Source organism: Nelumbo lutea, chromosome 2 (assembly GCF_056320005.1).
Source record: "Nelumbo lutea isolate HS-2025 chromosome 2, American lotus-T2T, whole genome shotgun sequence".
NCBI lineage: Eukaryota > Viridiplantae > Streptophyta > Magnoliopsida > Proteales > Nelumbonaceae > Nelumbo > Nelumbo lutea.
Genome location: NC_142685.1, coordinates 61363934 through 61391917, shown reverse-complemented (window position 1 = coordinate 61391917; position 27984 = coordinate 61363934). Strand labels below are relative to the sequence as shown.

Below are 27984 nucleotides of genomic sequence, written 5' to 3'. Positions count from 1 at the left end.
AAGATTAAACAAGTTCTGTGCAGGAAGCCAGCCATTAATATGTTGATTCAATACATGTCTTTAGATGCCATAAGTAGCAAATTCAAAGTCTGGTACACTGAAAAAAGTTCATGGCTACAAGATACACAATCACACAAACCATGGTTGCTGTAAGGACATCCATCTCAAACCAAATTGGACGGCCATCAGTATCAAATATACATACAGCTGGGAGAAATTGATCCATGATTTTGTTCATATTCCCAAAATATGGTAACTGAAGCCCAAACAATAAAGTCCAAATCTTAAACCTCACTTTTCCTTTCTGTTTGACTCAGTTCACAGATTCAGGTATTAGTTAATTTAGTGCAGACTAAAGCATCACTTTCAATGTACTGCCAATTTCTTGAGGTGCTGGAAGGTTCGCTGTTTAATCCACTGTCGATCGTACGGCAGGTAGGCCTGAATTGAGTGGTCATAGCTGCAGTTCCAAACCAAGTAGCATAGGCATCAGTCCAATCCTTTTTTTCCCTGACAAAATACAGTTCTATTGTCTCTACTTAGAGAAAGATTCCTACAAACAAAGCTCACAATTTACCAGGCAAGACCAGGCTGGCACAAGAACAAGCACAAGGCCAGGCATAATGTTCTCATGGATCCAGTCTTACCAACTGAAATCTGATTGATATTGCCTCATTGGTAGGGGTGGCAAATGAATAGGTTGGGTTTGGTTAGATGTTGGGTTTGGTTATCATATGTCCCTAGTTGTTTGCTCAATCCAAGGAGTCGATAAAAAAATTGACGAGAAAGAAGATAGAGAGACAAGACAACCAAGAGAATAAAAAGGAGAGGGAAATTGATAAGAGGAGGGGGGGGAGAGAGAGAGAGAGTTTAGGATAGAATGATGTAAATAATGTTTTCATACAATTGACCCAAATGTATACCTATAACCCAACCTAATCTAACCCCTTTTTTTTACCCAATGGGTGGCTCAATCCATATTCAACTAACATCTTGAATGAGTTAGTTTGGACGGGATGGAATGATGGACAGGTCAGCAATTGCCACACTCTGTTATTGAGTCTTGTTCTGAAAACTTTCCTGGGAAAGAATCAAGCATGTTCTTTTTGGTGGTAATATATATTGAAAAAAAAAAGTATAGATATCTGAAACAAATGGTAACTAATGTAAAAGCAAGATGTCTGAAATCATGGATCCAGTGTACTAATGCAACCTGATTATGATTGGGTCTTGATATGAAAATTTTCCTTGGGAATAATCAAGCATATTCCTTGGGATGGTTTTGCTCCTAGATTATATGCATATTCTTGGGGTGGTTTCTTCCATCCCATCTGTATCCAACAGAATGCCAAAGCTGAGGTTATCACTCTCCCATATAAACTAGTTTCTGATACAGGAGATCTCATATGGATAAATGGTGGGACCCACTTTGAATGTCTCCCGGTATTGCATGAACACAGACATGAGTTGGAATCCAATGTGTGTTCAAGTCTGACTCATCAGATAAATAGCATAATCTTGTACATTAACTGTTCATTTATGTCAAATAGGCTTGGAGATAAAAAGGGAATGTTACATAGAAGTGTTTTCAAGAGTCCATGGAGTGCTGGACTCTGATTCATGTCCATGTTGAACACATCATCCATTTAGAAGAGCCTGTGCAGTACTTGTGCCCTTAGGGCCCGTTCATTTCCTCTTAACTCTTATCTCTTAAGAGGAATCTTTTAACTTTAAGAGAAAATCGGTTGTTCGTTTCCTCTTATCTCTTAAAGTGCAATCATACAACTTTTCGTTTTCCAATGATGCCCCCAAAGAGACAAACAATAACTCTCATATATGGGGTCAAAATGGATATTTGATAGTTTTTATAATTCAGAATTCAGAACAGCATTCTCTGCATTTAGAGTTCAGAGGAAAGAAAAGTTCACCAATACCAATATACCTCTTAATGTAATTATTACACTTTCAGATGTCAGACTTCAGAGCAAATGAACAGGCCCCTTAGATTCACACACACAAGAGAAAGCAAGCAAGCATGCATGCCAGAGAGAGAGAGAGAGAGAAGAAAAATAGGTATACTTTTCTGCTAGTATAAAATTATCCTGAAGAGTAGGTAAGACATACACTAACGCACTCAGGTCTGCAAGGCCATCAATGAAATTGTAGAGATCTGCAATGTCATAAGTGATGTTTCTGATAGCTGGATTGAGATCCTTCAGCTTTCTTTCATACAAACTACAAATACCTAACCACATTAGATAGATGTCATCATATCGATTACAAGCAATACTTAACAAGATAAAAAACAGGGTTTCCTTGAGAAATATCTCATTGAAAACAGAAAAGAAGACATTATCGGGACATTTATTACCAATGAGATGGAAGCACTGTTAAATCAGCTACCAAAATGCCAGTCTAATAATTTGAAATGTTGAATATGAGAAGGCACTTTAACTCATTAGTGGTCTAATTAATGATCAAGTTTGAAAATTCAGATCTTAAGCTTAACCAATTCTCATTGTTACCAGTTGATGGAAACAAAGTTCCGTCAAAAGCTTACATAAAAAATCAAATGATGACAAGCAAGCCAGAAAAAAATTGAAAGAACGTCATACCAGTAAAAGTGAGACCTCAGTGAAAATTAATCATGAAACCACTTGACCAAGAAAAGTCCCAACAAAACAAAGATATGAGTATGTCCTACCAATACAAGATCCAGCACAAACCAAAGACAACAATTTATTGCTCGACAGTTTTTTGTGTCTGCCCATGGTAAATCTCCATATAGTTTCTGTATTATACATGAATTCACATTAAAAAAAAAAAAAAAAGGAAAGCTACCAAAAAACATATCTTCAGAAAAAAAAAAGCATAGCAGCTTATTTGGGAGAAATGTATAATATCCAAAAAAGACTATCCACTCAGACCTTAAAATTATTTCGATAACAGTCTAATGCAATGCTCCAAAAGGAAGCACAGGAATGATGCTAATTCAACTTTACTAAGCTGAATTGTGCAATAACAGCCAAGGTGAGGAATCATATAGAGAAGCTACAATGTGATTTTCATTGGGAGAGAAGCGGTGATAGAAGGTATCATTAAGTTAACTGGACAGTGGTCTGCATGCTAAAGAAGGTGGCTTGGAATAAGGTCATCTGCTTGAAAGGAATATTGCCCTGCTGGGTAAATGGTTTTGGTGCTTCCTGATAGAACAAGATAACCTTTGGGTCTCTATCATTCGAAGCAAATATGGTAGGAACAGCAATGGATGGGACAGAAACTTACCCCTAATCTCTCCAGCCAATACTTGGAAAGGTATTGTTCAAACCTATGTTTTCTCCCCCTTTCTGAGGTTCTCTCTCTGTGATGGTAACCTCACCAGATTCTCAACTGATCTCTAATGGGATTCTCAACCTCTATGTTTCACATACCCTATCATCTTCCTTCTTTTTTTGATGAGTACCTAGCATCTTCCTTCTTACTTAACAAGGACTGTTTGTTCTCTTCAGTGCTGTCTAGAGGAGTTCATGGCCTATCTTATAATTTCAACTTCCGTAGATCTCTCACTGGCTCTGAAACACAGGAGGTTTGTTTCCTCTTGACTTCCCCAAAAGATGTTTTTCTTTCTCCCAACCTCCCTTATAAAACACATTTGTTCCCAACCTCCCATGGTTCATTGTCCATTAAATCTTATTTCCATCATCTCATAGCTAGATCCTCATCTCTTGTCCTCTTGGAGAGAAGACGTTGGCTTACCTCGATTCCCTCTACGGTCTCCTTTTTTCATTTTGGAGGCTGCTTGGGGTTGAATTAATGCATGCAACATTCCAGAAAGCAAAAGAAAAGGTCAGCTTGTGATGTCTCCTCATGTTTGCATAGTATGTATGAAGGGTACGGAATTTATTAGTCATCTTCCTATTAATTGTGGGATTTCTTATTTCCTATGACAATTCTTCCTTGATATTGTTCATGAATACAGCTTTTATTGGGTTCCCCCAAATTCCATTACTGACTTAATCACTCAATGGCTGGTCTGCAAGCTGGGAATCTAGGGTTAGAATCTTTTGGAAACCTGTTCCCCATGCTGTAAGTGGTGCATTTGGGAGGAGGACAATAGAATTTTTGAGAACAAATCCATCTCCTTGGAAGGTTTTAGAGGGAGAGTTTTGCCTTCATTTTGAGGATGCTATCTTGCAATAAGTTCAAAGGGATTACCTATCATAACTTGGACAGAATCTCATAGAAGTGCTGCACTTATCCAATTTTTATCCCCAGCTTAGACCTGACCTTTATCCAAGACCAGCCACTGAATTTCATTTTGAAGTTTGATGGTAGTTTTGGAAGTGTTTCAGGTCACTTGGGAATGGCTTGTATAGGAGGCTTAATCCTCAGAATTGATGGTAGCGTTATTTGGGCTTTTAGTAGGCCAGCTGGGGTAATGCCTCGTGGGCTTAAGTTAGAGCATTTTTTATTGGCTTGAAGATTGCCATTTCAATCCAAGTGAGCTCTCTTGTTGTTGGAGACTCTAAGAATGCCATAGGATGCGCTTCAAACATAGATTCCGGTCCTCCGAGATTCGCTCACTTCCTTGATGAGATCTATGAGATTGCAAATTCCTCGAACTGCTCTTTCAGATGGATTCCTCAGGAGATGAATTCTACAGCAGATGCTTTGCAAAATCAAGGGTGGACAGGATCTTTTTGTATAGTGCAAATTCTTTGCCTTTATAATTCTTAGGCAGATTTTGCTTTTTTGCCTTTGTTGATCTTCTCACACACATCCCCTACCCCCTTTTTTCCTTGCAATGAAAGTTACCGTTCTCAAAAAAAAAAAATGTTGTGCGGTAATCTCCACTGGATGTGCACCTCAATGTTTAGCTCTATCATCCCAAGGTTTAAAGATTTTAAAGCATTTATGTATCGGTGTATCCATGCATATGTGGGTTGCACTGAATTTCTAGACCTTGACCTTTTCATCGCTGCCCGGAAAGATAAACGTAAGTGTACCACTCATTGTATTTCTAAGCACCTTTCCTATAGCCTTTTGTCCCCCTCTTACTAATTCTTAACCTTTGTCCCTACTCAATCTATCCCCCAATCTATCTCAGAAGCTTTATCCAAACCAGAATGGAAGGGTGCTATGAGGATTGAGATGAAAGCATTAGATAATAATCATACATAGGCCATTGTTGATTTGCTTGCTGGGAAGGAACCAATTGGTTACAGGTGGGTATATCCATTCAAAGATATAAAGCTTGCCTTGTGGCAAAGGGATATACCCAGTTTTATGGTATTGCCTATTTGGAGACTTTTGCACCTATAGCCAAGATGAACTTTGTTCATGTTCTATTGTCCTTGGTAGCCTCTTTTTCTTGGCTACTATATTAGTTAGATGTTAAACATGCTTTCTTGAATGTAGACCTTCATGAGTTTATATGTCTCTTCTTCTTGGGGTGTATGGTAAGAATATGGAGGAAAAAGTGTGTAAGTTAAGAAAATCTCTCCACGACTCAAACAATCACCAAGGGCTTGGTTTGAGAAATTCAGGAATGCCTTAATTGGTGTTGGTTATCTTCAAATACAATCAGACAATACCCTCTTTGTAAAGAGGAAAGATGCATGACTATTCTAATTGTTTATGTAGATGATATTGTTATCACATGAGATGATGTTGAAGAGAATGATTGACTTAAGCAATTCCTTAATACTGAATTTGGGATTAAGGATCTTGGAGAGTTGTGGTATTTCTTGGATATTGAGGTAGCACACTTCATGGAATGGATTTTTATCTCTTAGAGCAAGTATGTCCTTGATTTGTTGGCAAAAACAAGGAGACTTGATGCTAAGCTAGCTCCTACTCCTATGGATTACAACCATAATACTTGACAAGGAGGAATTTTAGAGACTTGTAGGGAAGCCATTATATCTTTGCATGACCAGTCCTGACATTTTTTATGTTGTGACTGTGATTAGTTAGCTTATGAAATGCTTCTAGAGATACCCACTTAGCAGCCACCAAGAGGGTTTCATGCTATTTGAAGGGAACTCCAAGAAAGGGAATTCCTTTTGCTAATCATGGACACAGGAGAATAGAGGCTTGCACAAATGCTAGCTAGGCAGGTTGGTTGTGTTGATGACAGGAAATCTACATCTAGGTATTGTAATCTTGTTGCCAGAAATCTAAGCCCTGTTTGGTGCATCTTTTTTGCGCGAGCTGTCAGCTTTTTAGAAGCTTAGTAGCCCGCATTTTCGTCTTTTCCCTTTTGGTTGGGAAAAAATCTAGCCGTCAAAAGATGCAGACCCGAAAAGACACAGGAAGCCCGTTTTGGGCTATTTTTGGGAAGCTCCAAATGGAGTTTTTCGCTTTTTTTCACCTCATATTCACGCAGAAAGAGGTGCCTCCACCAAATAGTCTGTGGTCTACCAAAATCTTTATGCAAAAGCTCACATCGTCTTTTAGTTGTCAGATCTTCCAAAAGATCTTTCAAAAAAGACTTACCAACTGGCACCCTAGTCTTTCAGAGAAGTAAGAAGCAATTAATAGTGGCAGGGTCCTCGGAAAAAGTAGAGTATAGAGAAACAATCCATGGAGTGTCGAAACTATTATGGCTGAGATCAGTTGTTGGAGAGTTGGAAGTCCATGATAAACCTAAGATGCTATATTGTGATAATTAGGCTGCCATCAATAAAGCTTATCCAATTCAACATGACGAGACAAAACATATTGAAGTAGATAGACACTTCATAAGGGAGAGAATTGCTTCTAGAGAAGTGTGTTCTTTTGTGGCTTCAGAAGGACAACTAGTAGATATGCTTACTAAAGGGGTTTCCAGACATAAGTTATAGCAATATGTAAGCAAGCTGGGCAAGATTGACATCTATGCTCAGTTTGAGGGGGAGTATTGAGCTATCGTTTTGCCCCCCCCCCCCTCTTTTTACTTTATGTTTGTCCTTTATTGGGCCTATAATTCAATTGTTGTTTTTTTTATATTTATTTCTTATTCTTTTTAAGTTGCCACACGGGTGGTCACTTGACCCCCTTTATTTTCTGCCACCCTATGAGAGCTTTAATGTAATTTGCTTCTCTAATTATTGCTGAAATATAAAATTAAGTGGGGAACCTAAAAACCCCATGTTCAGTTTTTTCCCTAACACCTTCTCTTCTCTTCTCTTATCTTCTCTTCTCTTTCTCTTCTACTTTTCTGACCTGTTAGTTCTTCCTTTTGTTTTACATTGCTAAATCAGACAAGTGTTGCATCCTGATTTCTCAAGGACAATTTTGCCCATCCAGTTTAGTAATAATTACACAATTAGCCCAAACATTTTTGCCCTTTAAGTTAATGTAAAAACAACCTTAGTTATTAGTGTACCAATTGTCAATTGATAAGTTTGTATTACATTTGTTTCTTTAAGCAAATAACACATTAAATGCTATAATGTTTAAATTTCTTCTATCTAAATTTTAAAAGTCCACCATTTTGTTGTGCCTCCTATAGAGGATAACAATGACTTAGTTTACAAAATTCCAATAAGAAAGGAGGAAAATTAGTTATAAGGCTGTCTATGTTGGGTTATTGCCCAACTTAGGTACCAATTTTGTGGATGGTACTACCTGTAGAGGGAGAGAAGACTCAAGTTCATAACAACTCCATTGCTTCATCCAATACCAACTCTCATATAATTTGCGCTTACACCAACTAACAGATTGCAAAAAACTACAGTTGGATTGTAACCACTTGGATTCTTGTCAATTAGTTGGTAAAGGTTACATGCTAACGTGGCTTCCTTCTAGAATATTCCTTCAACATAATAGGTCTGGGCCTTGAGCTGGCTGTATTTGCACCACTCAAACAATCTAGAATCCAACTGGACCCATCTGGTTGTTAATTCCCCCCGTTTTAGGAGCATCTTCCTCCTCGAGGAATAGCTTAGGATATTGCTGGTGGAGGATGGAACAAGAGTCCCATGATGATCCTCTCATGTCATACCGGCCCAAACTACAAGAGCTTCTTGAGTAATATGCTTGCCTGGCTTGACCTGACAATAATCCATGGTTACTCGTTACTAGTTCAGCTCTCCATCCCCAATGAATTCAGACAGGTCCTTGCACATGGGTGTATATGGGCCTAAATTATTTTTAAGGAGGGAGACGTCAAAGATAGGATGGAGTTTTTAGGAGGCAGGAAATTGCAAATAATAGGACACCATGCCCATTCGCTCAAGAATAGAAAAAAAGCTTGTAGTAGCTGCAAAAGCTTATGCCATACATGTTTGGCCACCAATGTTTGTTTATAAGGCTTAAGCTTAAGATACACCAACTCACCGACCTTGTATTCAACGGCCTGATGTCTTCAATCATAGTAGGCTTTCATTTGTTACCGGGTCTTCAAGAGATTGCCCTTTGAGTGTCTTCAAGATGTTATCTTTGGTAGTCAAGGTGTCATCCACTGTTGCAACTGCTGATGAACTTGCCTCAGGGTCACGGCCATACAAGTCCGTCAATGAAGTCATTCCAAACTTCTAGTTGAGGCATGGAATGAGGAGTTGTACCAAAGTTCCGCCCAGGGAAGCCACTAAACCCAATGTCTTGGATAGTCTCCAGCGTAACATCTCAATTATGTCTCAAGACATCAGTTGACAGCCTCAATCTTGCCATCAAACTAGGGATTCTATCTCATAGAATGATGAAAGCATGTTCCTTGTAACCTAAAGTACTCGCCAGAAATTACTAAGAAAAGTGGCATCCCTATTGGACATGATAGATTTAGGGGACAAATGCAGCCTAATAATTTCCTTAACAAAGGCTTCCGCCACTGTTGTCGCAATATAGGGGTGAGAGAGAGAGCAATAAAATGACCTTCTTTAGAGAGATGGTCTATGACACAAAATGACAGACTTCTCCTTTGTTGTCACTCAAACCAGTTACGAAATCCATAGAGACTTCATCCCAAACCAGGCCTAGAATTCAAAGAGGTTGCCCAAGGCTTGCAGGAGCTTGGGCCTCATACTTTTGCTATTGGCAGGTCTAGCATGACAAGATGAATTCTTGTGTGAACTTATTAATCCCAGGCCAAAAATAATGGGTTGCTATGCACTTGTAAGTGCACAAGATCCCAAAATGAGCTACCTTGAGGCGAGTCATGGAACACCTGTAAGGGGTCCCGAAGATGACTTTAAGCCAATGGAAGCACGATTCAACCCTTGTAAAAGAGGGTAGAGTCCCTAATAGAATATCCTAGGGTTGTGTCATGGGCCCATTTAGAGTAGATCTACCCAAGCTTCTAATCTTGTTGGCCTTTCTACTATAGGAGATTTTTTTTTATCAATAACATGTAACTTCATTAAATTTTAGGAAAAAATACATACAAGCAGAGGGAGGTAAATTGTCTTAACTACCCTGCAAGCAAAACAAAAAAACAAGATTAGAAATGAGCCCAAAACAAAGAATCCCTATTCACCCCTTGCTTGGCTAGCCCAGCAGCAAATGAGTTAGCAGTTCTCTTCACCCAACTGCATTTTATCCCAATGTCCTTAGCCATCCATTTGAATTTCTTCCTTTCCAAGGCCGCAAAAATCTCAGCCCTGAGAGTCACCTTCTCCAATTGGGCTGAGTAAATGGCTAAAGCATTCCCTTCCTCTTTCCTGAAAACTCCCCCAATACCTGACAGCCTAGATTCCTTATGTTGCTGCCTGCTGCCATCGAAGTTCAATTTTATGAAGCCAAAGGGGGGAGAGATCCAATAAGGACTTGGAACCCTCTTAATCTGGGCAGAATTTGCTTTCTCTTTCCAATTTCTCAACAGGTCATCCGAGGTAAAATCTGTGAATAAGACCAAGGATTTCAGCCATTGTGCCACCCTTATATTGATCAACTCTATTATATTCTCAATGTTGCTCTCCTTTTTTGAGAAAATTCTTGAACTTCTTTCTTCCCATAAGGTCCAACATACAACAGCCCTAAGACACCTCCACATAATCCTAACTCTTTTCATTGGCCACCTGAAGAAAGGGAGAAAATAGGCTTTGTACATTCATTGAGGGGTTCCAACTACACCCACTAGAAAAGTTTTGATAACCTATTTTGATATAAAAATTGTAAAAGAAAGAGAAGAAAAGGTTTCAGCTATGGGAGAAGCTGAGAATTAGGTCTGGTAGTCCCTTTCATTAGATTATATACTCATAAATAAAAGAGAGTACAAAGACAAGTATGCACTTAGTAAGTCGGCTACTTGTGAGAACTTAAAAACACTATTAACTTAAAACATAAACTAATGGGCCTAAGGCCCAATAACTCCCTAACTATGCTATGTAAATAAAAAACATGTTATATCAGTCCAAAACTCAACACTCCCCCTCAAGTTGGGAATAAATGCCACACATTCCCAACTTGCGTATATCATGCTCCAGCTTGTTTCTTGCAACTCCTTTTGTAAGAACATCAGCAAACTACAAGTCAGATGCAACATATGGCAAGCAAACTTCACTAATGTCACCCTTTCCATTATAAAGTGTCTATCCACTTCTATATGCTTCGTCCTATCATGCTGAACTGGGTTGTGGGCAATGTTAATTGCTGCCTGATTGCCACAATATAGCACCATAGGTTCTTCGACCTCAACTCCAATCTCCCCTAACAAGAAACAGATCCAGAGGAGCTCTGAAACACCATGTGCCATGGCTCTGTGTTCAGCTTCTACACTTGACCTTGCCACAACTGTCTGTTTCCTACTCTTCCATGAAACTAAATTACCTCCAACAAGAGTACAAACTCCTGATGTAGATATCTTGTCATTTAGACATCCTACCCAACCGGCATTTGTGTAAGCCTCTAACTTCAACTGTCCATGGCAGCAAACAATATGCATCTACCTGGGCGTCCCTTCAAATAGGAAAGTATCCTATCAATAGCCTCCCAATGTTGAACTCGTGAGGCATGCGTATATTGACTCACTACACTCACTACATAGGAGATGTATGGTCGTGTCATGCATAAGTATAGCAACCGCCCCACTAACCTCTAATATCTTTCAACATCCTTCACTAGTTCACCCTCTAAAGCATTTATCATGTGGTTCTGATCAATAGGTGTATCAGTTGCCCTTGCCCCAAGTTTTCATGTCTCCTGTAATAGATCTAGAACATACTTCCTCTATGACCACTTCAATGCCCAGAAACTACTTCAGCTCCCCAAGATCCTTAATCTCAAACTCTTTGTGTAGATTCTTCTTCAAGGTATCAATCTCCCTCAAATCATTTCCTATGACTACAATGTCATCCACATACACCAGTAACCCCCTCCTTTTCACAAAAAGAGTATGATCCGATTAAGTTTGAATATAGCCAAATACAACCAATGCACTTCTAAACCTGTCAAACCAAGCTCTAGGTGATTGTTTTAAACCATATAGAGATTTCTTCAACCTGCATACCTTTCCTTTTTCCATATTATTGTAGAAGCCAGCTGGAAGGACCATATACACCTCCTCCTGCAAGTGCCCATTGAGAAAGGAAAGACAAGTATGCCCTTAGTAAGTTGGCTACTTGTGAGAACTTAAAAACACTCTTAACTTAAAACATAAACTAATGGGCCTAAGACCCAATAACTCCCTAACTATGCTATGTAAATAAAAAACATGTCATATCAGCCCAAAACTCAACACACCCAAAAAGGAAGAAAACCCATTCCCATATAGTTTTAGCAAAAAGGCAAGACACCAATAGTCGGTTCCTAGTTTCCCCATCAGCTTTGTAGAGAGTGCATCTATGCGGGGATAAACAAGTCTTGGGTCTCTCTCTTTAAAACAAATCACTTGTATTGATTCTTACCAAGAAAGTTTCCCAACAAAAACTCCCAACCCTAGGAGGAATGGGCCTACACTAAACCTCTTTAACATGGAAAGACAGACCAGGAGGAGCAAGTGGTTAAGGTTTTAAAAAACGAGGCACAAGAGAAGGGTTCTGAGGGAGAGGGGATCCAAAGTCTATTGTCTTCCTTTGAAGGGTCCAAGAAAACATTTTCTAGAGTGGCCAAGAGGGTCAGAGTGCTGCCCAATTCTGTATCCCCGACAGCCCTTTTCAAGCCCAAATTCCACCCAAAACCAGAGGCCAAGTCTGAAGGAACTAGGAAGGATGAAATTGGCTCATTTTTCAAGTCAAAGAAAGCATACAAGGAAGGGGACTGGTTCATCAATGGAGGGAGAATCCCTAACCCAAGTTTGTTCCCAAAATTTAATGAGATTACTCAAATTCAAATCATACATGATCTAAGGGGAGAAAACCGGTATAAGGTCAATGATGGCTTTCCATGGAGAAGCACTTGTAGTCCTTGCCAAAATTCTAGGATCCCAACCATTGTCCTCCAGCCCATGAATGCTAGCCACTATCTTAGCCCACAACTTATCCTTTTCTAAAGGGAACCTCCACAACCACTTCCTCGTTAATGCCATATTTCTTTTCCTAAAATTCCCAATCCCAAGACCTCATTGCTTCTTACATCTAATTACCACCTCCCAACCCACCCTAATCGGTGTAATCCTCCACCCTAAAGAGAGATAATTTTTCTTCTGAGAAGCAAGTCTTTTCTCAAATCTTTCCACCACCAGATTCTAGAAGCTTCCCTTCTTAAGGTTATCTCCTAGGGGGAGGCCTAAATAATTCATAGGCCAATCCGAAATTACACATCCTAGTATACTTGCACACTCCCTAATCTCCCTTCCCTCCATGTTCACTCCCACTATACAACTTTTCTCAAAATTCACCTTAAGATTGGACATTTGCTCAAAAAGTTATATAACCAATTTCAAATTCCTAATTCAACTCATATTCCCTCCTTCACAGAGTAAGATTGTATCATCTACAAATTGCAGGTGTCTAAGTGGTATCTCCTCCCTTCCTATCCTCCATCCTCATAACAAATTTCTCGAATCAGCTCTATGGATCAATCTCCCTAATACATCTACAATCAAGGTAAACAAAAAGGGGGGAAGTGGATCTTGTCTTATTCCTCTCAATGCTAGGAAAAAATCCACCACTGTTCCATTTACCAACACTGAATAGTGATAGCCCCTAATACAACCCAATACCCATTTACACCATTTGCCCCCAAATCCAAAGTTAACCAACACTTCCATCAGAAAGGACCAACCAACCAAGTCATAAGCCTTTTCTAGATTCAGTTTGCAAACCACACCCTTCTTTTTGGTCTTCTTAAAATTCTTCACACTCTCACTTGCAATTGGGATTTGATCAGAAATCTGTCTTCCCTTCACAAAGACTCCTTGGTTAGGTTAGGTGCAGCAATAATAGGGAGAATTTGCTTGATCCTAAGAGACAACACTTGTGCGATTTTTCAATACAAACTATTTACCAAATTAATTGGTCTAAAGTCTTTTGGCTATGAGGCATCCCTCTTCTTTGGGACCAAAGCAATGAATGTGGAATTCAAACCCAGGTTAATTACTCCCCTCCTGTGGAATTCATCAAACACCAGCACTAGATCCTTCTCCAAAATTTCCCAACAATCCTGAGAGAATGCCATTGTGAATCCATCCAGTCCTAGAGCTTTTGTTCTATCCATAGGAAACATTGCTTCCTTTATTTCCTCCAATTGAAACGTCCTTTCTAACTGCTCCTTGTTCTCTGGCCCTACATTTGTCCAATCCAATTCCTCTAACCACACCCTCTCATTTAATGGCCTTCTAAAAATAGATCTTAAGTGGTCTACAAAGGCCCCTGCTATCTCTGTCGAATGGGATATGGTTGACCCCTCAATTGCCAATCTTGAGATGAAGCTCTTTCTTCTTCTACCATTTGTCACAGTATGGAATCTAGTGTTTTTATCCCCTCCCCCCCCCCTCCCCCTTAACCATTTACAATGAGATTTTTGTTTCCCATTGATTTCCTCCTTATGCAAATGATCCTCCAATTGTTTCCTCAAACTCCATCTTTGCTCTTTATCTCCTTCTCCAAAGGAGCCCCTTTCTTCCTTCAAATCCAATTCCTCAATCTTCTCAACCAAAACATGTTTTATTTCTTCTCTAGAAAGTTCTTGTAATCTGTTTTAAATTAATAAAATCTTCTCTTTTGTTGATAAAAAAAGAGCATGTTTTCTTTCTTCTAATCTGCCAAACTCCAATAAATTCCACTCTTTAATCATCAGCTTCAAGTATTGGAGCTTCTTGTGGAATCCCATACATTCCCAACTCATTGAGCGATACATTGCTCCCACCACTCTCTAATTTTATTGGTAAAGCCCAGATGGAGCAACCACATGTTCTCAGCCCTGAAAGGGGCAAGCCCATCATTCCTCAAATCTTCCTTACAAATCACTATGGGCCAGTTATCTAAAGTGAGTCTAGGAAGTGTCCTAGAAGTTAGATTCCCCCAATGTTCTTCCCAATCTGTTGAAAAAAGAAACCTGTCCAACTTGGAACATATTGGATTTGATTATAGGAGATCTAGCAAGGGGTAGTTGGGCCTGGAAACGGTAAGTTGGTCGAATTCATTGACCCTAGACAAAGCATCAGCTGGCTGGTTGGTCAACATGAGTTTATATTTAGTAACATCGTCGAAGCCCATTAGTTTGTAGGCCTGTTGTTCTTCAGTGTGGATCTTCTACTCCAAAAGGAACTTTCGATTTTTTGTGGTTGGTTCTAATGACGAACTGATGGCCTAGAAAGTAAGCCAACCACTTTTGGATGGCCAGCACCACCAGCATCATCTCTTTCTCTTAGGTAGACTTGGCTTGAGCCTGGATTCACAATACCTTACTGAAATATGCTATGGGTTGTTCCTCTTGCATGAGCACTGATCCTAGTCCTTCACTTGATGTGTTGCACTCTAAGACAAACATCTCACTAACACCTGGGTAATCTTAGGGTAGGTGAGGAGGAGAATACTTGCTTAAGAGTGTTAAAATCCTGTTGGGCTTGGGCTTACCATATGAAAGAGTCCTTGAGCAACTATTTGAGAGGGGCTGAAAGAAGCCCTTAGTTCTTAATGAAGCACCAACAATAGCTTATGAGGCCCAAGAAGCCTCAAAGACAAGTCACTTTATTTGGGTTCCCCATCACTTTCCCTTGTCAGACCACATGGCCCAAGTACTAAATCTGGGCCTAACCAAAACATGTTTTGAGGCTTTTGCATACAACTAATGACATCACAATGTGGCCAATGTTGTCAGAGATGAGAATCCTAATCATCACTGTACACTAGAATGTCATAAAAAATACAAGAATAAACTACCTAAGGTAAGGCCTGAATATATCATTCACGAGTGTCTGGAAAGTCACTAGTGCATTGGTTAACACAAACGGAATGACAATGAATTCATAATGCCCACCATGGGTTTTAAACGTCATTTTGGGAATATCAACTGGAAATACTCTTGTATTATGGTACCTAGCTCTCAAGTCCAATTGCAGCTTGTAACTTGTCCAAGAACTTGTCAATGAGGATTGTTGGAAAGTGATCATTCACATGATTTTTTGATCAGCAACCACAAAAAAGATTTTCATTAATCATTAAAGGAAATGGATACCATTCAACCCTTATTACAATTGTACCCAATACATAATCTGTCTTTGAACCCCTAGCTTAGCTAAATGGTCAGCCAAACTGTTAGCAAATCTTCTAACCCAACAAACTTGCAGGTTCATGTCTTTTGACAGCCACCAAAATCGACTGAATTCGTTCCATAGCTGCCAAGTCACCCCATCTCCTTTTTCCAACCATCCCACAAGTCCCGAATCCCCTTCAATAATCAAACAATCAATTCCCTATTCTTTGGCCTTCTCTACCCCGTAAACCACTTGCCATAATTTCTGCTTTCACTAAGTCACCTTGCTCAATTAGGCCTGAAAATATTGCACAAACAATGCCACCCTCATCCCTAATAACCCCTCCAATACTTGAGGGACCTAGATTACCCATACTACTACTACCATCAAAGTACAACTTCTTCCAACCAGCCATTGGGAGTGACCAAACCTCTAGAGGTTTTTGTTTCCTAGAGAAAGAGCCAGCAATTGCTCCCCAATTCCAGAAAAAAAAAAATTTCTTCCACTCTAAAGTCTAAAAAATGTTCCAAGGTTTTTACTCAATGAGCAACTTTAAAGGTAATACAATCAATTAGTTTCTCCAAGCCCCTCTCCTCCTCAAAGATTCTTATGTTTCTTTCTCCCCACACTGTCTAGCTTACCGCTGCTCCTGTACATCTCCACAAAATCCTACCTCTTTTTTTTTGTGCTTCTCAAAACAAAAGGGATGAACAGTCCATTCAAACTGATAGGAGGGTACCACCCACAACCAATAAGAGAAGAAAATCCTTCCCAAATGCAGCAAACAAAGGGACAGGAGATTAAGAGGTGGAAAGCAGTCTCACCATTCAATTTACACAAGAAACACCAGTTGGGGGGCAAGGCCCAATTTGGTCCTTTCCTTTGTAGCAAATTACAAGTATTAATGAACCCATGGAACACTTCCAAGCAAAATACATTGACCTTTGGAAGAATAGGAAAACACCAGATTTCTTTCACAAGGAAGGTGGGGGAGAGGAAGTGGAAAAAAGGGAGCTAAAAAAGGACTTACAAGAAACTACCCGGTAGGGTTAAGGGACCACCACCGAGCATCTCCCGTCATCAACAAGGACAAATGACTCCAAAACACTCAACAAGTTAGACACCAAGGAGATTCCTGACTTTCTAAGATTTCTAGTGAACCCCAAATTCCAATTCAAACAAGGTGAGATTGTAAAAAATCAGCCACAAGTCTATCTTTGAGATTTGAAAGAACAAAAAGATAAGGAAAGAAATCTTTCAGAGGAGATTCATGCAGCCACACGTCTTCCCAAGACCTTATTTTACTACCAGAAGCCAAGTCATACCTTACATGATTGAGGAAAGAGGGAAGAATGCCATGAATTGCTTTCCAAGGTGTAGCAAGAGTTGCTCTTTGTAGACAATCCGCATTCCAACCATTTCTTGACAGCCCATGAATACTAGCCACCACTCTATGCCATAAAATAATCTTTCATTTTCCACAGGAAAACACCAAAGCCATTTGCTTAATAGTGCATGGTTTTTCATGCTCACATTACCAATCCCCAACCCCACCCCACCTTCTTCCTTTTTCGTAACCACTTTTTCCCATTTCACCAAATGATCTCTCTTTCCCTCCCCTAGTTCCCAAAGGAAATCCCTCATAAGCTTCTCAATTCCTTTCATATTGCTTGAGGCATTCTGAAGACTGGCATAAAATAGATTGGGAGGTTAGCTAGAGTGCATTTAATCAATTTAAGTCTCCCACCCAAAGAAAAGTAGTTCCTTTTCCACTTGGCCAATCTTTTCTCAATTCTTACTACCACTGGATTCCAAAAGCTAACCAATCTAGTGCTATCTCCTAGTGGTAAACCTAAATACCTTAATGGCCACTCCCCACTCTCATACCCCAAGGTTTCTGCCATAGCCCTTAGCTCCTCGGCTCCTCGCTTTCTAAATTGACACCTGCCAAAAGGCTTTTGTTCCAATTTACACCCAAATTAGAAATTCTCTCAAACAGGTTACCACTGGTTTCAAATTTGCCACATCTTCTCTACTCTCCCCATAACAAAAAAAATAAAAAAAATAACAAAAATAAATTAAAAATAAAAGAACAGGCCAATTACAAGCAACATTCAGGTGTTAAGAAAACACCTACCCAACAATCAGACAAAAACAAAATCAATAGCACAAAACAAGAGGGAACAAAAGAAAGCCCCCGAACACAGCATCTTAAACATCTTCAAATATTTCCTGTTGTCCATCTCCTTCATCATTCCACGTCTCTCCTCCTTCCCCAACAACGATCTTCCTCAAGCTCTCTCCCCTTTTGCTTTTTTTCAAATGCTTTGAAAGCCCTTCTAGTGAATTCCTCCCCACCCAATAAAATAGACCTAAACTCTTGCCTACCTTAACATCCCTATCAACTAAACATTCAATCTCCACCTTCCCCCCTCCCTTCTCACTCACACCAGTTGATGATGATGCAGATAAGTTCTCCTTACCATCCCTATCGCCCCTTTCCTCCTTTTCCTCAAACTCTAACCTTGACTCCAAACCTCCCTCAGACGCCGATGTCTGTTGCAACTATACCCCTTCTGATTCTCGACCTTTGGCTCCCCAGAACTCAGCATTCTTTATCTTTGAACCTTTACCCTTTGAACCTCTTTTCTTATAAACTTTCTTAAATTTGTTAGTAGGACCAGCACCAACCAATCCATCTTTCAAACGTGAAAAAACTCTTGACACATGAACAAGATGGAACTTGCTTGATTGTTTTACTTTCTTCAATGTCTCTAGAGCAGCAGCATCCCTTTCCTTGATCAGAAATCTTTTTTTGGCCTAAATCAACTCCAAGCCTTCCAACTAGGACTTCAAATCTTGAACACTCTTCTCAAACTTCTGGTCCACCATTCTCTTCTTTTGTACCCACTTCCTCAAAAATGACTGCTTGCTTCCAACCTCTTAGCCTCACCTCCTTCGAAATCCTCCCCTTCTCTCCTCCCCTTTTGAGTGTGTTCTTCCCCCCTTACACCCTCCTCATCTTCTTTCTCTAAGCCAGCTTCCTTTCCTTCCATGTCTCCCTCAAACCTAGCATCTCCCAGTTCATACAAAACCAGCCACCCCACCTGAGTCAGATCAGTAGGGATCTCAAGCACAAAAGAACGAAAACAAATAAACTTACCTTTTGGCTGAATAAGCTTTGTTTGCTCCTTCTCAGATCTCCCAACACTCTTCTCCCCAAGACTAAGCTTAGATTCATTGCACTCAAGACGACGATACACCTCCTCATCAACTCAACTCTCCTCGTTCTTTAGGCCCACACTTTTTCTTCCAGCTCTATGAAATTTAGCAATGACCCAGACCCATTCCTCCACCTTGCAAGTTTGAAGCTTGTGAAAATTTCTCGTTCTCCTCCTCTTAAATTGCTTAATCTTGGCACCTAATCCATTCCGAGCTTTTACTTTGTTGTGCCTAATACCACTACTACCACTCTGAAGCCTCGTACTCAGAGAGTGGTCCCCACTCCCAACACCTAAGGCCTCATTCAAGCACCAAGGCCCTTTGAGAAACTCACATAAACTCCCACCCTCTAAAAAGTGTCTTTCCATTTTCTCCTTGCCAAACCCATCCATGTGTGTGTCTCCATTAAAGTCTCAATCCCATGCAAAATTACCAATTCGACCCTCAAATATTCCCCCCATCATCTTCCTCATTCAAACAACCCTTCGTCTTCCCCTCTTCAACTAAGAAACTAACATACAACTTCAAACCTGACTCGGTCTTTCTCACCCTTCCTTCCTACTCTCCTTTCGGCATATGCTCTAAAAATAGTGGTGTCACCCCCCCTCGATAAAAATCCTTAGATCATAATTCTCACCAATAAAAGCCAAAGCTAAAGAGTTTGGAATGGCAGAGACCTCGTCGACCTCCACCAGGATTCTCACAACGTCAATTTTCTCCCATGTCATATTCCTTTCATCAACGTTCAAGAACTTACCACAGGCATCCCCAATCACTTTGAACGATTCAACCCTCCACGCATGCAGGGGGATTTCTAAGACTCGAATACACATCGCCCTCCTCCTTTTACCTTCTTGAATATGTCTTCCCGCTAGAAACCACCAACTTAAACATAAATCACAACCCCTACTCATCCATCAATCCACTTACACCATAAATCTCCAAACCCACGGCACCTCATGATATTAATAAGGAACTCCAAATCCACTAGATAATAGGCTTTCTCCAAATCCAACTTGATCGCAACCCCCTTTTTCCTTGATCTTTTTTGGGCCTCTACACATTCATTCGCAACTAAAATTTGATCCACTATGCCACAATTTGCCTCTCCTGAATAAAGGCCCCTTGAGACTAGGAGATAGGTGAGGGTAGCACCTTTTTTATTCTTAATGAGAGCGCCTTAGCAATCAACTTATAAATGCTAGTAACCAAACTGATTGGCCTAAAATCTCTCGGGTGACAAGCATCATTCTTCTTCAGCACCAAAGCTATAAAGGTTGAACTCATTCTTGGATTGATAATTCCTATTCTGTGAAACTCCTGAAAAACTTTAATCAAGTCCATTTTTATTATGTCCCATCAAGCCCTGGAGCCTTTGGTCTGTCCATAAAGAATACTGCTTCCTTAATTATCCAAAAAAAAAAATAAACAAAGAACATTGCTTCCTTAATTTCTTCCTCCTCAAATCTTCTCTTTAAAAATTCCACCTGATGAACTCCCAACACATTCCAATCAAGGATCCTTCATGATGATTTGATTGAGAGCCAAGTAGTCTACACAAAATCTCCAAGTACCAATGTACCATCTTTCTTCTTGACAAGAAAAAACAAAGAAGAATATGGGTTGGAGCTTCATTGAATAAATTTCTTAGCCAGAAATTCTTGGACAATCTTCTCCATCTCTGTTTTTCGAAAACATGGGTATTTGTACAGTCTGACATTAGTGTTTGGGACACTAGGAGTAATGGGCATTTGATGGTCCATGGGATGTTGAGGTGGCAACTCCTGTGGCTCTTGGAAGATGCTACTATATTTGATCAACAAGGCTTGAACTTGAAGTGCTTTGTGTGTTTTTGTTTCCAATGGATTTGGACTAGGGGAAGACATAATTGGGCCAGAGGGTTCTAGGTCCAGCTTCATAAAGATGGGTTTGGTGATCATGTAAACTGCCTTTTAGGACAGTGTACACTGCACAGCCCTTGAGCTTGCTGCCCAATGGGCTCACTTCCCCTGACAAATGATAAGCTTCCTCATCTATGGATAAGTCCATAATTATTCTGCCCCAATCACAGAGCACCAGCTGCAATAATTTCAGCCATTGAACCCCAAGGACAACATCAGCTCCACTAAATTGAAGGGGATATAAATCAGCAGTGACTTCATAGCCTTGCAACCGGAATAAAACATTCTAGCATATATCATCACACTTAATCAGGTTCCCATCTGCCATGTAGACTGTGGTTGCCTAACACTCTATGTGTCGTGCATGTTGGGGGCTTAACTAGTATTAGTTGAGTTCTGATTTCTCAAAGAAAACTTGTCCATACATTTCAATAGTATTACCATTGATTCTCCAAATAGTTGGGACAAGGCTTAGATGATAATGGTGATTGCTGATTCTCTAAAACATTTTTGCATACATAAGGTACCTTCTTATTTATTAGTATATCTCTTCATAAATTTGTAAATAGTTTCACCTAGTAAATAAAATATCAAATGCTATTATTCACAATATTGGACCTGATCCCGTTCTGGTGAGATTAGCCCCCTAGATTTATATTAAGCAGCAGCTCTGGGATGTATCTATCTTGGATGACAGTGGATTTGGCTGCTTTTTCACAAAAGATAATGTGCACTATTCACGTTTGCAATTCTCCAGTCAGTGGGGTGATTAAATTTAACTTTGAAAGTCTGTCCCCAGGCAACCCTGGCCCTTCTAGGGTAGTTGTTCTAACCAATCATGAAAACAGCATCTCATTGAGCTTCTCAGGCCCAACTGGAGATGGAAACTTTTTAAGAGCTGAAATGTTGGCACTTTTAGAAGGTCTTAAGCTGGCCTGTTCTTGTTGGAATATACTTATGATTGAGGTGATAGTCAGGTGGTTTTCGGTTGGATGTCTACAACTGAGGATGGTACATGTGTCTTCATATTTCAGATCATGGACTTCAGCATTTTGGCATCACTCATCAATAGCTTGTTCAATTGGTCCCACTTCGGGCTCTGCTAATACTTTGGTTGTTGCCTAGGGGTATGTTAAGAAGGTGCCCACGGTCTCACCTATCCCATCTTTGGTCTTCATTGTGTGAGTCATATCTCAATGGACACACACCATTAATTGATTACTGATTGACAGTTTGCACTACACCTAAATTTTCCACTTGTGTCAATTTATGACTTATCATTTGTAAAGCACAATGTAGTCCAATGCCTTTTACATTTTCATCTTTACTAGAGCTTAATTGCTTAAAATCCTACCTCAAACAAAGCACCTATCCTCATTGTCCATCTTCATGATAATTCTTGTACTATCTTCATTTTTCATTTATCAATTTTTTCCTTAAAGAAAAATCTTTCTTCACCTTCACTTGGTTTCTTAGTCCTTCACTGGTTACTAAGGAGGATCTGTACCATCTACCACTATATATTTCCCAGATTCTTGTATTCTCTCATGAGTTGAAGTTTGTAGTCTTTGGCCTTAGTTTTGCATATTCTCTATATATAATATCTATAAAAACAAAGATTCCATTAACCAATTAATCTAGCAAGGAGAACCAAACTGCTCATCAATTTCTTGCATGACAAATCAAATACGCTATGTCAATTATCATAAATGGGTCCACTTGCATCAGTTACCATATGCATTGACTATGTCATATTTACATTTAAAGTTACAAGTTACAACCACATGGAAAACATCAATTGATCTTTATGCCAACATCAATTGAATTTCAGCATACTTAAATTGATAATAGGTAAAATATATAATTTTGAAATTCACTCTATGAGAAACTATACTACTAAACCAAAAGCATCTCTTCTGCTTTTACCATCTTTCTGATGTTGTAACAGACTCTTTCTGCTACTGACTGGGGGAAAATCATCACTAAGCCTAATCTACTTAATTCCAAAGGAAAAGATAGCAACATCAAGGACATAGCCACTTTCAAATCTCATGGTTCCAGTAACAAAACCACATTGCCTGTGTCTGCATGTATTGAACAGTATTCTGGGGTCTGTAGCTTGGAGCTGGATACCACCTTAGATGGAATATAAGATTTAATTTCTTGTGGTCTTGATAAAAAATAAATAAATATCAGAAAGAGCATAATTGTATAGCATAAAGATGATGAAGCTCCATAACAAATGCCATCTATAAGTTGGCATTTTGAGAATATAAACACGGATAAAGTTCAAAGGCTTGAATACAATACCATCCATCGCTTGACTTATTGATTCATAATCCATAAATGTTCTGGTTGCTCTGTTCTGAGATGTCTGCATCAATATAATGGTATGCCTATTGGCCTGCACAGGACAGGAAAAGAGAATCACTCATTACATGCTGAACTACAATTGTCTAAGAATGTACAGGTTAATTATTCATATATAGCTAAAATAGAAACTTTGTGGAATATTTAACTTTCCAAATTCATAGCCAAGAAAGCATTTTGATAAATGGTTCCTGCAAGTTCACTCTGATAAACAAGTTCCAAAAGGGAGAGAAAACGCAGGTTCAGCCCATAAACAGGCTGGTGATTGCTCACCCAATAATGTGCCCAAAGAACTTCTGCATTTGATATTTCCATTTGAATTTCTGTAAAGATGCTCTCTCTCTCTCTCTCTCTCTCTCTCTCTCTCGATAAATAGTAAAGATGCTCCCTTCCATGTCTCATTTTTACTAACTTGCAGCAATGAAGACAACTCTCAAATTTTCTCGCTCACCATCATTAGGAATCTAGACTAGAGAGATGCAGAGAGCAATATAGGTTTTAGTTCCTCGAGGATTTCAAATAAACTAAGTTTTTGGTTGATTAAGAAGTAAATGTATTATCTATATTGGATTAAAGTGTCCATTAGAAGGCAAGAAATTGCTTTTTTTGGGGGGAGCATGAGTAAAATGATTGTATTGCATATTAATGTTGACAGAAACCCTATGGGTTATAATAGTTAATTGATTTACAGAATACCATACTTTGCTGACTTTTGAATTGGTCCTTAGCTCTACCTAGTTGAGTTCTCCCTAGTATATGGAATCTAAACATGGTGATGACTCCAGGTACTCATGAGTTCATGACTCCTCTTAATTAAATGACTCACTCTTTCATGTCAAGTGATTGGCTTCAATGAGTCCTTGAAGTCTGTTCAGGTCATTTGACTCAACTAAATCTTGCAAACTTTGTTTACACAAAAAAAAAAAAAAGAAAAATAAATACATTAAATAAACTCAACTTATAAGGCCTTTCCAGGGTAGAAAGTCCCTCTCCGAATCCTTCATCTAATATCTTAAAAAATAGAAAGAATATAAAGTAGTGAAATTCCTTCATTACATCCCAATTAATTGATAATATTTGAGTGTTCCTTTTTTAAATTTTTTATAAAAAAAAATGACCTTTAGTCCAAAAACTCAAAGTTTGCTACACTAATCATCAGTATTAATGAAGCAAAATAAATTACATAAACTAACAGTAAATTATAGTTTCATCACCATTCACCTCCAACTTCAGAATTATTTATTTGCTTTAGCAACAGCAGATCAATCAAGCATCCAAAGTCAATATGGAAAAAATGGCATCATAACTAGGGCTGCAAGTTGGGTTGCACAATTTGAAGAATTTCAACTACACTGAGCACAAGGCTAGAGTATTGACCCAATGAAAATTTAATAGTTTCCCAACCTGACTTGACCCAAGTTGCACCCCAGACCATAACTAGACATAGTTAATGGGTTTTTGAAGTAAAAGATGGGCATAACTCTTCAGTTTTACTCCATGACACAATTCTACTCCTAGGATTTCCCAAGCAAGAATCCCTGCACTGACACATCAACAATACATAGATTCAACTCTTTAAGGTAGAAGAAGATGCCTTTGAACAAATAGTTCAGACATTCGTTGTTTCTGATTATTGGATTTGTTACATAAAGACAAAAGACAAAAAGTAATAAAATGTTTCAAAATGTTAAGAGTGCTAAGACTTGTTTTAAGGAGTAATGTAATAGTTGATCCATCGTTTGTATCCTCTGTCTCTGTTTGGCTAGTGTGAGACCCTTCCTCGTTTACTAATCTCCTGCTCTTTTGTGTCTTGCATTTGGGAATACTTCTCTTCACTCTTTGGTTGTAGACGGGATCCCCCACAAGATGTGATCAGCTTATTCAGCTCCAACTTCTTGTGGCAATAGAAAAAAGGGCAAAATGCTTATGAAAGATAACAAGAGCAGCTGTGGTATGGACCATCTGGGAAGAAAGAAATCAAAGGATTTTCAAGGAGAAGACCAAACCTAAGGAGGAAGTAATTGAAACCATCAAAATCAGATCTGCACACTGGGTAAAAACTGTTGATATCTTCAAAGATGTCTCAACAAATGAAATATTAAGGAAAGGGAAGGAAGTGCCACAAATGGACACACATATAGAAATTATAAAGATGGATCGGAAACCTCCAGAGCCAAATAAATTGGAACTGAACTTTGATGGTAGCTCTTTTGGTAACCCTGGGAGGGCAGGTATAGGAGGGAGTCTTTAGAAATCATCAGGGAGAAGTTATGGCTTTGTTCTCAGGACCAATTGGGTACGGAGACTCAGTTCGGGCGGAAATAATGGCACTCTTACAAGGCATGAAATTAGCAGTACAATTAGAAGCTAGAGAGCTGGAAGTAGAAGGGGACTCACTATTGGTCATCTCTTGGGCTAAGCAAGTAAACAAAGCAGGAAGTATAGATTTGCATTCAGGGAGATTGCCCTTCTTGCTAAGAGTTTTAACTCTAAATTTGGGTGGTTAAAAGGACAGCAAATAGATTGGCAAATACTCTAGCAAAACAGGGAGTTGATAGGCCTACTCTATTTTCGGAAAAACTGTAGCTGGTTGTATCAAAACAGAGAGATGATGATCCTTGTAATCTGGGGCAAATTGTGTGCCGCTATACTCCGGACTGTAGAGTAGCTAATGCACTTGTAATCTGTTTATAAATTAATAAATAAAATCTCTTTTCTGATAAAAAAATGTAATTGCTGATCCATTCACAATTCCTATTGAAGATGGACTTCTCTTTTACATATGAAACTCTAATCAAAACAGCATCTTCTGGTACCTTGTCCATTTTATTTAGTTATTTATTTTTTGGGAAAGGTCCATTTTATCTAATCTAATTATAAATTGGTGAAAAAGAAAAGCCCAACGAAAAATACCCCCCCCCCTATTTTCTTTTTCTGATGATCAAGAAGATCAAAGAGACGTCACTGGAATTATAGGAACTGAAGATAAGATAAACCCCCTACCTTCCAACTAGGAGGGAAACAGAGTGTACAAAAGTGCATAGCACTGACATACTGTGAAAGCATGTTTTTAATGAGTAAAAGATCTATTGATAACAGAAAGATCTACCAGTTAGAGGGCTGTATGCTAAGTACAACAAATGAATGTTCATACAAAAAAATTCCTGTTTGTGCCATTTTTCACCTTATCTTAACGCAATAAGCATTTCAACAGAGAGAGACCTACAAAAGCAAAATGAAGCCCACTATAATCAAAATGTTCAAAGAACACTCCTTCATTGGTTTTCCATGAATATAAGGAAAAGAAAAAGAATCAAAAAGACAAACATGTTGTCTATTCCAGCACCTCTCCCATGAAGTACTGGCAACCAACAACACTAATCAACAGATGTTGCACATCTCACCGCATTAAGACTACAGCTATCTTCAATTAAAAGTGCAGACATAGAAAGACATTTAACATCCAAGTACAACCCAAGGGCTCTTGAGCCTACAGCTAAAACTAGTAGGCGTTATTGATCAAAATAGCATAAGTGCGCCCTATTCCAACCAGCACAACTTCCAAATAAGCCATCAGCACTCAAATGACACGTCTTGCAGGGAAAATAGCAAATCTAATTCAACCTAATCCTAGAAGCCTTTTCTCAGAATATCAGCTCTTAGTCTTCACCATCAAGAAATCAAAGAAAAAAAAAGTTCAACCATAGAATTTCACTCTTTCCTCGAACAAAAAATAATAAAAAAAAATGGCAGGAAAAAAATCTTGACTTTAATCTTTAATTCTCCGACCGAATTTGCACCAGATGAACAGATTCAACATTTACAAACAGAAAAACCTTGGTTTCCTCCAATTAGTCATTACAAATTGTTTCTCGATTAAAAGAATACACTGCTAAAAGGGGCAAAAAAATACACAATCTTTTTTACATCAAACAGAAGGAGAGAATGCTTACCATGTCGAGCGATGCACTCAGATAAGAAAGCGCGTATTTGTTGCAGAAATTAGAATCCGAGGGAAAACGAAGACAAGTTATTAAAGAATTGCAGAGAGAATCATTGACTCGGGTCTTGAACGGCAGAACCGCAGAACGGGAGAGAAAAGAGACTGGTTATTCACTTATTCCATGCACCCACCCATGGGACCCCCTTTACTTTCTGGATTTTTAGAACATGACCCTAAAATTAATCTTATTTATTTTTACTCCCCTCACATTTTTTATCTCACAAAATAGATCCAACATTTATTGGACACCTTGCAAAATGCCTCCTGATGTAACCGTTTTCGGCCACGTACCAATGTTTTGTGATGTAAAATTTTTTGGCAAAGTACCTCGTTATTCGACCCGGTGGTGGCGTGCCTTAGTGACGAGCTACTTGGTGGCGAACTCCTTGGGGGAGAACTGCTTAGTGGCGAAATGCTTGGTGGCGAACTGCCTGGGGGCGAACTGCCTTGGGGGCGAACTGCCTGGTGGCGAACTCCCTGGTGGCGAACTGCCTGAGGGCGAACTCCCTGGTGGCGAACTCCCTGGTGGCAAACTCCCTGGGGGTGAACTGCCTTGGTGGCGAACTGCATGGGGGTGAACTGCCTGGTGGCGAACTCCCTAGGGGCGAACTGCTTGGTGGTGCTCCCTGGTGGCGAACTGCCTGGGGGCGAACTCCCTGGTGGTGAACTCCCTGGTGGCGAACTGCCTGGGGGCAAACTGCCTGGTGGCAAACTCCCTGGGGGCGAACTGCCTTGGTGGTGAACTGCATGGTGGCGAACTGCCTGGTGGCGAACTCCCTAGGGGAGAACTGCCTTGGTGGCAAACTGCCTGGGGGCGAACTGCCTAGTGGCGAACTCCCTGGTGGCGAACTGCCTAGTGGCGAACTCCCTGGTGGCGAGCTGCCTGGCGAACTCTCTGGTGGCGAACTGCTTACTAGGCGGCCGATGCCTTG

General features: G+C 39.6%; 1 protein-coding gene across 1 annotated transcript; it reads right to left on the bottom strand.

The window, feature by feature from the left end:
• Nucleotides 1–4: 4 nt before the first annotated feature.
• Nucleotides 5–27179, bottom strand: LOC148871086 (enhancer of rudimentary homolog). The gene is made up of 4 exons (XM_088969013.1): nt 27003–27179; nt 22990–23083; nt 2125–2245; nt 5–460 (listed from the first exon to the last, which is right to left on the bottom strand). The coding sequence occupies exons 1-4, from the start codon at nt 27003–27005 to the stop codon at nt 367–369; spliced, it is 312 nt and encodes a 103-aa protein (XP_088825139.1). The 5' UTR covers nt 27006–27179; the 3' UTR covers nt 5–366.
• Between the last annotated feature and the right edge of the window lie 805 nt (nt 27180–27984).

Bases quoted from the DNA above. Each gene is read 5' to 3' on its own strand.
- LOC148871086 (XM_088969013.1), bottom strand. The intron at 2,246-22,989 runs GTATTGTATTCA...TAATGTGGTTAG, and splicing joins AATAAGTCAAGCGATGGATG to GTATTTGTAGTTTGTATGAA. The intron at 461-2,124 runs GTATGTCTTACC...TTGGAACTGCAG, and splicing joins GCAGACCTGAGTGCGTTAGT to CTATGACCACTCAATTCAGG.